At 48.1% G+C, this 13,630-nt stretch overlaps 1 protein-coding gene across 3 annotated transcripts in view; it reads left to right on the top strand.

The window, feature by feature from the left end:
* The window catches only part of CHN2 (chimerin 2), a 568,891-nt gene that overhangs the window by 521,057 nt on the left and 34,204 nt on the right, over positions 1-13,630 (top strand). For all 3 annotated transcript variants that reach the window (XM_063921963.1, XM_063921964.1, XM_063921965.1), the window contains exon 10: positions 5,476-5,553. In XM_063921963.1, the coding sequence (XP_063778033.1) occupies positions 5,476-5,553 (78 nt within the window). The remainder of the gene's footprint in view (positions 1-5,475; positions 5,554-13,630) is intronic.

Genomic DNA, 13,630 nt, shown 5'->3' with positions numbered 1-13,630 from the left:
TCCAGAGAACAGTTAGAGGTCGGAGTAGCACTATCTCAAATAGTACTACGACAGCACGGATGGATTCTAAATATTCCAAAATCGCAGCTGATTCCGACGACACGTCTGCTGTTCCTAGGGATGATTCTGGACACAGTACAGAAAAAGGTGTTTCTCCCAGAAGAGAAAGCCAGGGAGTTATCCGACCTAGTCAGGAAACTCCTAAGACCAGGCCAGGTGTCAGTGCATCAGTGCACAAGGGTCCTGGGAAAGATGGTGGCTTCTTACGAAGCGATTCCATTCGGCAGATTCCACGCAAGAACTTTTCAGTTGGATCTGCTAGACAAATGGTCCGGATCGCATCTTCAAATTCATCAGCGGATAACCCTGTCTCCAAGGACAAGGGTGTCTCTCCTGTGGTGGTTACAGAGTGCTCATCTCCTAGAGGGCCGCAGATTCGGCATTCAGGATTGGGTCCTGGTGACCACGGATGCCAGCCTGAGAGGCTGGGGAGCAGTCACACAGGGAAAAAATTTCCAGGGCTTGTGGTCAAGCATGGAAACGTCACTTCACATAAATATCCTGGAACTAAGGGCCATTTACAATGCCCTAAGTCAGGCAAGGCCTCTGCTTCAGGGTCAGCCAGTATTGATCCAGTCGGACAACAGCACGGCAGTCGCCCACGTAAACAGACAGGGCGGCACAAGAAGCAGGAGGGCAATGACGGAAGTGGCAATGACGGAAGTGGCAATGACGGAACTGGGCGGAAAATCATGTGATAGCACTGTCAGCAGTGTTCATTCCGGGAGTGGACAACTGGGAAGCAGACACGATCTTCACCCGGGGGAGTGGGGACTTCACCCAGAAGTCTTCCACATGATTGTAAACCGTTGGGAAAAACCAAAGGTGGACTTGATGGCGTCTCGCCTCAACAAAAAACTGGACAGATATTGCTCCAGGTCAAGGGACCCTCAGGCAATAGCTGTGGACGCTCTGGTAACACCGTGGGTGTACCGGTCAGTGTATGTGTTCCCTCCTCTTCCTCTCATACCAAAAGTACTGAGAATCATAAGAAGGAGAGGAGTAAAGACTATACTCGTGGCTCCGGATTGGCCAAGAAGGACTTGGTACCCGGAAATTCAAGAGATGCTCACGGAAGACCCGTGGCCTCTACCTCTAAGACAGGACCTGCTCCAGCAGGGACCATGTCTGTTCCAAGACTTACCGCGGCTGCGTTTGACGGCATGGCGGTTGAACGCCGGATCCTGAAGGAAAAAGGCATTCCGGATGAAGTCATCCCTACCCTGATCAAAGCCAGGAAGGATGTAACCGTACAACATTATCACCGTATTTGGCGTAAATATGTTGCGTGGTGCGAGGCCAGGAAGGCCCCTACGGAGGAATTTCAACTGGGTCGATTCCTGCATTTCCTGCAAACAGGACTGTCTATGGGCCTCAAATTAGGGTCCATTAAGGTTCAAATTTCGGCCCTGTCGATATTCTTCCAAAAAGAACTAGCTTCTGTTCCTGAAGTTCAGACGTTTGTCAAGGGAGTACTGCATATACAGCCTCCTTTTGTGCCTCCAGTGGCACCTTGGGATCTCAATGTAGTGTTGGGATTCCTAAAATCACATTGGTTTGAACCACTCACCACTGTGGACTTGAAATATCTCACATGGAAAGTGGTAATGCTGTTAGCCCTGGCTTCAGCCAGGCGTGTATCAGAATTGGCGGCTTTATCCTATAAAAGCCCTTACCTAATTTTTCATACGGACAGGGCAGAATTGAGGACTCGTCCTCAATTTCTCCCTAAGGTGGTTTCAGCATTTCACTTAAACCAACCTATTGTGGTGCCTGCGGCTACTAGGGACTTGGAGGATTCCAAGTTGCTGGACGTAGTCAGGGCCCTGAAAATATATGTTTCCAGGACGGCTGGAGTCAGAAAATCTGACTCGCTGTTTATCCTGTATGCACCCAACAAGCTGGGTGCTCCTGCTTCTAAGCAGACGATTGCTCGTTGGATTTGTAGTACAATTCAGCTTGCACATTCTGTGGCAGGCCTGCCACAGCCAAAATCTGTAAAAGCCCATTCCACACGGAAAGTGGGCTCATCTTGGGCGGCTGCCCGAGGGGTCTCGGCTTTACAACTTTGCCGAGCAGCTACTTGGTCAGGGGCAAACACGTTTGCTAAATTCTACAAATTTGATACCCTTGCTGAGGAGGACCTGGAGTTCTCTCATTCGGTGCTGCAGAGTCATCCGCACTCTCCCGCCCGTTTGGGAGCTTTGGTATAATCCCCATGGTCCTTTCGGAGTCCCCAGCATCCACTAGGACGTTAGAGAAAATAAGAATTTACTTACCGATAATTCTATTTCTCATAGTCCGTAGTGGATGCTGGGCGCCCATCCCAAGTGCGGATTGTCTGCATTACTTGTACATAGTTATTGTTACAAAAATCGGGTTATTGTTGTTGTGAGCCATCTTTTCAGAGGCTCCTTCTGTTATCATGCTGTTAACTGGGTTCAGATCACAAGTTGTACGGTGTGATTGGTGTGGCTGGTATGAGTCTTACCCGGGATTCAAAATCCTTCCTTATTGTGTACGCTCGTCCGGGCACAGTATCCTAACTGAGGCTTGGAGGAGGGTCATAGGGGGAGGAGCCAGTGCACACCAGCTAGTCCTAAAGCTTTTACTTTGTGCCCAGTCTCCTGCGGAGCCGCTATTCCCCATGGTCCTTTCGGAGTCCCCAGCATCCACTACGGACTATGAGAAATAGAATTATCGGTAAGTAAATTCTTATTTTCTGTGACTATAAGTGACTGTAATTGGTGTATTATATGATTACTAGAGCTTCCGGGCGCCCGGAAACCCCCCCTGTGTTTGCCTTTGTGGCTACTGCTGCCTCACCCCCAGTGGTCCTGGGAAAGCTCTTCCATCCCAATCTGTAGTACTGGAGCAAATAAAGAGAAATTTTGACTTCCACATAAATGGTCCTTTAATTTATTAACCCAACACTTATATAACTGAAGCCTCTCCCACTTATCACAGACTTCACACAAGTGTTAATTTCACAAATGGTTTCCATATGACTTCATGTTTGAGTCCTGAGAATTAGGTCATAATGTAAATCACGGTGACATTAATTAATATGTTCCACCAGTTGCTTATCATAGTCTCTAGTAACAGTCTTAAAACTGTATAGCAAGAGAAGTCCATAATTACAGCTGGGTGAAGTAAATATACAGCATAAGTCACAGTGTAACTTGTGACTGTTATTGGTGCTCTTATTTTTCTGGGCTCCTCTGTTTTCCTTTCAGTGTTGGACAACGCAGCCTCTTATCACAGTGATGTATAGTATAGTTTAATTAGATCCGGATTTCAAGCACTTCTGGATTTGTATATGCTCTTACTGTATGTTATAGCTCTGTGCTTGCTGATAGTCATGGTATACATGTTGCATGTTGTTTTTAATAAAGAAGTTTAAAGATATCAGTGCTAATCATGGCTAATGCTGGCTTTTTTTTTTTCATTTTTATGTAACTAAATTAACTAACTAACTAACTAACTAACTAACTAACTAACATTTCTTCTAATAGACATCCCAAAAATCTACTTTATATACTTTAAGTCATTTCGGCTTTTTTTTACACTAAATAAAATATTGATGTATCGCTGATAACTTATTTCATTTCAAGTCCCCGACTTGGCTTAATTGTATGTATATCTGACAGCTTTAGTACAGATGTGTCCACTTACATCGTTGCTATTTTGCTCAATTTGGCACAACATGCAAAACATGGCTACGCTGTTTTCACGAGTAGCTAGTGGATGGATTTTTGTATTTTTGTTTGCCATAATAGAATATGTATAAAGTAACATATTAAAGAAGCAAATTGAGAAAAATCACAAGGCATGGCTAAATCTCTGAGTCTATGGCATGCAAAACCGTGCCATACATGGCGAGATAGAGCAAAGATGTATGTGGACACATCGTATGTGGACACATCTGTATATGGTACATTAGACTTACTGTATCCACCGGTCCACAGTAACTGATTGTCCAAGTAAAGTGTTAATATTATAATTCTGTACTCCTACCACATTACTGTTAACATTAAAACAAATCATAGTGGTATTTCCCCACCAGCTACATCTGACTCTATAGCAGGACAGGGTAAACATGACCGTCATTACACATAAAAAGTAATGGGATTATTGGATTAAGGGCATGGTTGTCCTTAATAAACATGTTACAACACAGGGCGTGCAAATGTAATGTTTTTTCTTTGCGTGTAGAGACAACTCTGGGCCTAATTCAGATGTGATTGGAGCTGCACCCTGTGCCGCAAAGTACCAATTATCGGTAGCATGCGCAGGACCCGTTCCGCGCATGAGCGAACAGATCCTGCAGCACAGGATGAAGGGACGGCATCAGACTGCCAGTGATTGACAGTCTGATGCCGTTTGAGTAGCAGGGAGGAGGTGGTGTCAGGCTCTGTTTGTGAAAATGGAGGCGTGTTGCTGCCACTCAGGAAGTGGGAAGAGGTTGGGAATCTCATCGTAGGACAGAGATTTTCTGGCCTCTGTGATGAGCGGCTGTAAGCCACACAATGGTAAATCAGAGGTCCGTTACTGCGTCCTAGGAGCTCCTTGACCTCTATTTAGCGCCATAATGAGTTTGTGAAGTAAGTGAACATGCTGACCTGTTCGGTGTACAGTGCTGCTTATGTACGATTCTATACCTTGACATTTTCGTCAGAGATTACAGTTCACAACCAGATTGTGTCTATTCTACCTATATACTGCACATCTGGAACCTTATTGCACACCCCTCGTATTCAGATTACATGTGAGATAGAATGTTTTTAAAAGGCAACTTGTTTCTCATGGCCCCCCACCATTTGTCTGGGGCCTTTATTTGGTAAGGGAACACAACAGTGACTTTAGTATCCCTAGAATTTAATGTACAGCACAGTGGTCATGTCCTTCCTGGTGCTAACCAGTGTGGGATTCATTAGTACTGGATAGGTGGCAAAGACAAATTGCTATATATGAGAAAGTGTCACCTGATTGGACAGGTGCAGTGCAGTCTTCCCTCTAAGCTGAGCAGCCTGTAAATTGAAGTTTTAAAAGGTTAGTTCATTGAGGACTCCACTCTGAATGATTAGATTTACAGCGTGTGAGCTGTTTACTAACAAGTTACATTCTGAATACTGTTATTTAAAGATTGCTAATCCTAAAGTGAACAGCACTACAGGTGCCATCCCGTCAGATGCTGCCGTCACTCCACACCTCCCTTCCATAGACGTTTAGTAACTGGTGCACTCCCAATCTTTCATTTCTGAATCCTGTATTCTGGCCCAGGGTTTGTATAAGAGGACTGTTACAGTCTCAGGGAAGGGACCACGCTCCTCATCCTGCTGCACAGAAAGGTTTGGATAGTTATTGACTTGGACAACATTGTAAGTTCAAATGATTTCCATTTTCTTCTCTTAGGCTTAACGTCAGAAGGTCTGTACCGAGTCTCGGGTTTTACTGAGCACATTGAAGATGTGAAAATGTCCTTTGACCGAGGTGAGTTATCGGTACAGAGTCACATAACAAGTTATTCCCACAATGCCATTAGACTCGCTACTGTTTGACCGTTCTGTTAGGACCACTGAAACCAATTTAGTAACCGGCTGCATAAGTGAAATAATCACATCAGTCAGTGTCCGTAGCATTGTCGCTTATATAGTTTCCTGCCATGTATTTCATTGTCTTGGCAGTGGAATTACCGAGCAGTATACTCGCAAACACAACATGACTGTTCTGCTCCTGTGCATGAGACATTAATGTAATATATAATGATGTGAATATTTCCAATCACAAATAGTTTTGTTAATACTGCATTACCCCGTGTAGTGTGATTTATATAGTTGTTGTTATACATATTTCTCTTACGTCCTAGAGGATGCTGGGGACTCCAAAAGGACCATGGGGTATAGACGGGATCCGCAGGAGCTTGGGCACACTAAAAAGACTTAATCTGGGTGTGAACTGGTTCCTCCCTCTATGCCCCTCCTCCAGACCCCAGTTAGACTTTGTGCCCAGGAGTGACTGGATACACACTAGGGGAGCTCTACTGAGTTTCTCTAGAAAAAGACTTTTGTTAGTTTTTTATTTTCAGGGAGACCTGCTGGCTACAGGCTCCCTGCAGCGTGGGAGTGAGGGGAGAGAAGTCAGACCTACTTCTGCTGAGTTAAGGGCTCTGCTTCTTAGGCTACTGGACACCATTAGCTCCAGAGGGTACGATCACTTGGTGCGCCTAGCTGCTTGTTCCCGGAGCCACGCCGTCGCCCCCTCACAGAAGCCAGAAGTCAGAAGTCGGGTGAGTATGAGAAGAACAGAAGACTTCAGGACGGCAGAAGACTTCAGTAAAGATACAGCACAGCGGCAACGCTGTGATCCATGCTCCCACACACATCACCAACGGTATTTCACTGGGTGCAGGGCGCTGGGGGGGGCGCCCTGGGCGGCATGTTACTGGAGTTGAGGGCGGCATAAAGAGATTGTAGGTGCCTCGGCACCTTTTACAGACCCCCGCCGGCATTTTCTTTCAATTTTGAAATTGGCGGGCCGAAGCCCGCTTCGTCCCGCAGCTCACAGGCGCCATTTTCTCCCTACACGCGGCTGAGGGATAGACGCTGCCGGGACCTCCACGCTTCTCTACAAAGTAACGGGGGGCATTTCCAAAGGGGGGCCGCAGTGTGGTGCTTGAATTTAACAAAGGCAGCGCTGGGTACATATATCGTTTGTGTCGATATATGGGCGCTGGGGTGTGAGCTGGCATACTCCCTCCGTGTTCTCTCTCTGGGCTTCATTGTGGGCCTGTCACCTAGCTGGGACGTTCTGTGTGTTGGGGTGTGTCGGTACCAGTGGCGGAACAAGCAAGCGGTGGGCCCAGGTGCGACAAAATGCTTTGGGCCCCCCATCCAAGTCCACCCCAGGGGCAGTGCGCGCCGTAGGCGCGCGCAAAAATACATAGTGGCGTGGCTTCGTGGGGAAGGGGTGTGGCCACAAAATAATACCAACACAGTAGTCTCCATTATTCAAATTACGCCGCACAGTAGCACCACTACACCAGGTAGAGACCCTTTTACACCTTACAGCGAACAGATTCCTCTTTTTACACATTACAGCAGACAGCGTGTCCTTTTTACACATAACGGCAGACAGCGTGCCCTTTTTACACATAACGGCAGACCGCGTGCCCTTGTTACACATTACGGCAGACAGCGTGCCCTTTTTACACATTACGGCAGACAGCGTGCCCATTTTTACACATTACGGCAGGCAGATTCCTCCTTTTTACACATAGCAGCAGGCAGATTCCCCATTTTTACACATAGCGTCAGGCAGTCCCCCTTTTTTACACATTACAGCAGGCAGATTCCCCATTTTTACACATAGCGTCGGGCAGATTACCCTTTTTACACATAACGGCAGACCGCGTGCCCTTGTTACACATTACGGCAGACAGCGTGCCCTTTTTACACATTACGGCAGACAGCGTGCCCTTGTTACACATTACGGCAGACAGCGTGCCCTTGTTACACATTACGGCAGACAGCGTCCCCATATTTACACATTACGGCAGGCAGATTCCTCCTTTTTACACATAGCAGCAGGCAGTCCCCCTTTTTTACACATTACGGCAGGCAGATTCCCCTTTTTACACATAGCGGCAGGCAGTCCCCCATTTTTACACATTGCGTCGGGCAGATTACCCCTTTTTACACATAGCGGCAGGCAGTCCCCCATTTTTACACATTGCGGCAGGCTGATTCCCCCTTTTTACACATAGTGGCAGGCAGTCCCCCCTTTTTACACATTGCGGCAGGCAGTCCCCCCTTTTTACACATTGCGGCAGGCAGTCCCCCCTTTTTACACATTGCGGCAGGCAGTCCCCCCTTTTTACACATTGCGGCAGGTAGTCCCCCCTTTTTACACATTGCGGCAGGTAGTCCCCCCTTTTTACACATTGCGGCAGGCAGGCACAAGCAAGAAAGAAAGAAAGAAAGAAAGAAAGAAAGAAAGAAAAGAAAAGAAGAATTATACTTACCCTCTCCGCCTCAGGTTCCTCGGTGCAGCGTCAGAGACCGTCGATTCCCGGGCAGCAGAGGAGGTGGTGGACGGAGGTGAAGGAGAGAGCCGCAGCAGCGCTTTGTTACTGGTGGAGGCGCTGCTGCTGCTGCCCCTCTGCTTCCCTATAGGCTGTTCTCGGAAGACAGCCTATAGGGAAGCAGAGGGGCAGCAGCAGCAGCGCCTCCACCAGTATCAAAGCGCTGCTGCGGCTCCCTTCTCCGCCTCCCTCCTCCTCCTTCCCCGTCCGACGTCCGTGCCGCTGGTCCTCTCCTCTCATCTGCGGGCGGCTGTGCGCTGCGGGCAGCGGTTGCCCGCAGCGCACAGCGGCATGTAATGAGTCAGTTTGACTCATTACATGCTTGGGCCCCTGGACAGAGGCGGGCCCCAGTGCAGGGGAACTGCCTGCACTGCCGGTAGTTCCGCCTCTGGTCGGTACTACGTGTCGGCATGTCTGAGGCTGAATGTTATTCACCAGAGGAGGTTATTGAGGGTGTGGATGCGAGGCTAGAATTGGGACTGTCGACGCAGCCGACACCTGATTTGCTAGCACTGCTCAATACGATAAATTCCAATGTAGCTTCCTTATCAAAGAGGTTAGATAAGTCTGAGTCACAGACGCAGGTGTGGAAAAAGTCCATGGAAGAGGCTTTGTCTCAGGTGCAGACCCCATCCGGGTCCCATAAGAGGCCATTTACTCAAGTGGTAGATACTGATACCGACACGGACTCTGATTCCGAGGTCGATTTCACTGAGGCAGTTTTACATCCACGGTTAGTTAAGAGTATTCAGTACATGATTGTGGCTATGAAAGATGTTTTACACATTTCTGATGAAACTGCAGTACAGGAAACAAGGATTTGCTTTTTCAAGGAGAAAAAACCTGAGGTGAAGTTTCCCCCCTCTCATGAAATGAATACTCTTTGTGAAAAGGCTTGGGAGTCGCCGGATAAGAAATGGCAGATTCCCAAGAGGATTTACATGGCGTATCCGTTCCCCTCTGATGACAGGGAAAAATGGGAGACATCTCCAAATGTTGGTAAAGCTCTATCCCGTTTGTCTAAGAAGGTGGCACTTCCGTTTCCTGACACGGCAGCTCTCAAAGATCCAGCGGATCGCAAGTTGGAGACGTGTCTGAAGTCCATTTTCGGTAATTCGGGGGCTTTGCTCAGACCCGTTGTGGCGTCGGTATGGGTGAGTAGTGCTATTGCTAAATGGGCTGAAAATTTAGCTAGTGATATGGATACCCTTGACAAAGATAATGTCCTTTTAACTCTCATTATATTAAGGACGCTGCAGATTACCTAAAGGACGCGGCGAGGGATGTCTGTCTCTTGGGTTCAAGAACCAATGCCATGTCGATATCTGCCAGGAGGGCCCTGTGGATCCATCAAAGGAACACTGATGTCGACTCCAAGAGGTCTATGGAAGCACTACCCTTCAAAGGTACTGTCTTGTTTGGGGACGGCTTGGCGGACCTGGTCTCGACCGCGACTGCGGGTAAGTCCTCTTTTCTTCCTTATGTGCCCACACAACAGAAAAAGGCACCACATCAGCAAATCCAGTCCTTTCGTCACAATAAATACAGGCGTGGAAAAGGTTTGTCCTTCCGCACTTCAAAGGGTAGAGGAAGGGGAAGGAAACCACCTGCAGGCTCAGGCGCACAGGACCAAAAGTCCTCCCCTGCTGCTACCAAGTCCACTGCATGACGCTGGGGCTTCCCTGGGGGAGTCCGGACCGGTGGGGGGCCGTCTTCGGATATTCAGTCAGGTCTGGATTCAATCAGACCTGGATCCTTGGGTGTTAGAGATCGTGTCTCAAGGATACAAACTGGAGTTTCAGGAGATGCCCCCTCACCGGTTCTTCATTTCGGCATTACCAGTAGTTCTTCCGGACAGGGAGGTGGTGCTAGCAGCAATTCAAAAATTGTGTCTACAGAGGGTCATTATTCCCTTTCCCTCGTCCCAGCGGGGGGAGGGGTTCTACTCGAGCCTCTTTGTGGTGCCGAAACCGGATGGTTCGGTCAGACCAATTCTAAATCTAAAATCCCTCAATCCATACTTGAAAGTGTTCAAGTTCAAGATGGAATCCCTTCGAGCGGTGATTGCCAGCCTGGAGTGGGGGGGATTTTATGACGTCAGTCGACATAAAGGATGCCTACTTACATGTGCCGATATATCATCATGCTTTTCTCAGGTTTGCGATACAGGATTCTCATTACCAATTTCAGATGTTGCTGTTTGGGCTTTCCACGGCTCCGAGGATTTTCACCAAAGTCATGGCGGAAATGATGGTTCTTCTTCGCAAACAAGGGGTTTTAATTATCCCGTACTTGGATGATCTCCTGATAAAGGCGAGGTCCAAGGAACGGTTGCTTAGAAGTGTAGAGTTGTCACTGTCGGTTCTGCGACAGCACGGTTGGGTGCTCAATTTGCCAAAATCCCAGTTGATTCTGACTACCCTGCTTCCTTTTCTGGGCATGATTCTGGACACGGATTTACAGAAGGTATTTCTTCCAGAAGAAAAGGCTCTGGAACGGCAGACGATGGTTAGGGAACTTCTGAGGTGGACGAGTGTGTCGATCCATCATTGTACTCGGGTTCTGGGGAAGATGGTTGCGGCGTACGAAGCCATACCAGTTGGCAGGTTTCACGCCCGGGTGTGTCAGTGGGACTTGCTGAGCAAATGGTCCGGGTCTCACCTGCACATTCACCGGAAGATAAGTTTATCTCCCAGAGCCAGAATTTCTCTCCTGTGGTGGCTACAAGGTCATCACCTCCTAGGGGGACGCCGATTCGGTATCCAGGATTGGGTACTTCTGACAACAGATGCAAGTCTCCGAGGCTGGGGCGCAGTCACCCAAGGAAGAAACTTCCAGGGAAAATGGTCGCTCCAGGAAGCTTGTCTCCACATAAATATTCTCGAGTTAAGAGCCATTTACAATGGCCTGCTACAAGCAAGAAGCCTTCTTCAGGGTCGTCCTGTCCTTGTACAGTCAGAGAACATCACAGCGGTGGCACATATAAACCGTCAAGGCGGAACAAGGAGCAGAGCGGCAATGGCGGAGGCCACAAAAATCCTTCGCTGGGCGGAACAACACGTGAGCGCACTGTCAGCGGTCTTCCTACCGGGGGTGGACAACTGGTAAGCAGATTTCCTCAGCAGACACGATCTCCATCCGGGAGAGTGGGCTCTTCACCAAGAGGTATTTGCAGAGGTGACAGAACGCTGGGGAATTCCGTTGATCGTCATGATGACGTCTCATCTCAACAAGAAGCTCCCGAGGTATTGTTCCAGGTCAAGGGACCCCCAAGCCAGTGCAGTGGACGCCCTGGTGTCTCCGTGGGTGTTCCAGTCGGTGTATGTGTTCCCTCCACTTCCTCTCATTCCAAAGGTACTGGGGATCATTCGCCGTGCAAGGGTTTAGGCGATTCTCGTCGTCCCAGACTGGCCAAGAAGGGCCTGGTACCCGGATCTTCAGGACTTACTGGTGGAAGATCCTTGGCCGCTTCCTCTAAGAGAGGATCTGTTGTTGCAGGGTCCATGCGTGTTTCCTGACTTACCGCGGCTGCGTTTGACGGCATGGAGGTTGAGCGCCAGATCTTAGCTCGTAAGGGTATTCCCAGGGAGGGTCATTCCAACTCTCATTAAGGCTAGGAAGGAGGTTACGGCGAAACATTATCACCGTATTTGGAGGAAGTATGTTTCCTGGTGTGAGTCTAAAATGGCTCCTGCGGAAGCCTTTCACTTGGGTCGCTTTCTCCACTTTTTACAGGCGGGCGTAGATGCAGGCCTGAAATTGGGTTCCATCAAAGTACAGATTTCGGCTTTGTCTATTTTTTTCCAAAAAGAATTAGCTGCCCTCCCAGAGGTTCAGACCTTTATGAAAGGAGTAATGCATATCAATCCTCCGTTTGTACCTCCTGTAGCTCCATGGGACCTTGATGTGGTCTTACGGTTTTTCATGTCTTCCTGGTTTGAACCTTTGCGTAAGGTTGAGATGAAGTTTCTCACTTGGAAGGTGGTTATGCTTTTGGCACTGGCATCTGCCAGGCGGGTGTCAGAGTTGGCGGCTTTATCTCATAAGAGCCCGTACTTAATTTTTCATTCGGATAGGGCGGAATTGAGGACTCGTCAACAATTTCTACCGAAGGTGGTTTCTTCATTTCACATTAACCAACCTATTGTGGTTGCGGTGGCTACGGAAGCGGTGGCGATTCCAAAATCTCTGGATGTTGTAAGAGCGTTGAAGATCTACGTTTCTAGGACAGCTGTTGCTTGGAAGACTGAGGCGTTGTTTGTCTTGTATGCTGCCAACAAGATTGGTCATCCCGCTTCAAAACAGACTATTGCACGCTGGATTTGTAGTACGATCCAGCAGGCTCACTCTTCGGTCGGACTACCGGTGCCGAAGTCAGTAAAAGCCCATTCTACCAGGAAGGTGGGCTCATCTTGGGCGGCTGCCCGAGGCGTTTTGGCGTTACAACTTTGCCGAGCGGCTACTTGGTCGGGGTCTAACACATTTGCTAAGTTCTATAAGTTTGATACCCTGGCCGATGAGGACCTGGCGTTTGCTCAGTCGGTGCTGCAGAGTCGTCCGCACTCTCCCACCCGTTCTGGAGCTTTGGTATAATCCCCATGGTCCTTTTGGAGTCCCCAGCATCCTCTAGGACGTAAGAGAAAATAGGATTTTGGTAATTACCGATAAATCCTTTTCTCCTAGTCCGTAGAGGATGCTGTGCGCCCGTCCCGGTGCGGACTATTACTTGCAGTGTTTTTCTTGCTGGTTAAATTGGTTTATACACAGGTTGTGTATTGTTTATTGCAGCTTGTTGCTGGTGTTAATGCATATTGTTATCTGGTTTAAAGTTACTCCGGTTGTACGGTATGTTTGTGGTGTGGGCTGGTAGTTTTGTAGCCCTTAGTTTAAACAAAAATCTTTCCTTGAAATGTCCGTCTCTACTGGGCACAGTTCTTATAACTGGGGTCTGGAGGAGGGGCATAGAGGGAGGAGCCAGTTCACACCCAGATTAAGTCTTTTTAGTGTGCCCAAGCTCCTGCGGATCCCGTCTATACCCCATGGTCCTTTTGGAGTCCCCAGCATCCTCTACGGACTAGGAGAAAAGGATTTATCGGTAAGTACCAAAATCCTATTTTTAACATACCTGCTTTTATGTAACATCTTATAAAATTCTTCTGTTTTAAAGGTTTTCAAATCCTTTTCTGCACTTTACCAAGTGCACTGTCTGCATCACATGGATTTAGAATACATTAGTATGAACTGTTCCAAAATCTGCTGCTGTAACAACAGCGTTTGAGGGCCCAGGGGAAAGCTTTCTGTGCTCTGTTAGCTTGGATGTATTGTAGCATAAAGGAATAAAAATTCACATGGGGCCATACAGCAGTTCAAGGATATAGTATATGTGTGTGTGTGTGTGTGTGTGTGTGTGTGTGTGTGTGTGTGTGTGTGTGTGTGTGTGTGTGTGTGTGTGTGTGTGTGTGTGTGTGTGTGTGTGTGTGTATATAT

The sequence above is a fragment of the Pseudophryne corroboree genome, chromosome 5 (assembly GCF_028390025.1).
Source record: "Pseudophryne corroboree isolate aPseCor3 chromosome 5, aPseCor3.hap2, whole genome shotgun sequence".
Taxonomy (NCBI): Eukaryota; Metazoa; Chordata; class Amphibia; order Anura; family Myobatrachidae; genus Pseudophryne; species Pseudophryne corroboree.
The sequence above is the reverse complement of the archived record's forward strand: the minus strand, read 5'-3'. Positions and strand labels throughout refer to the sequence as shown.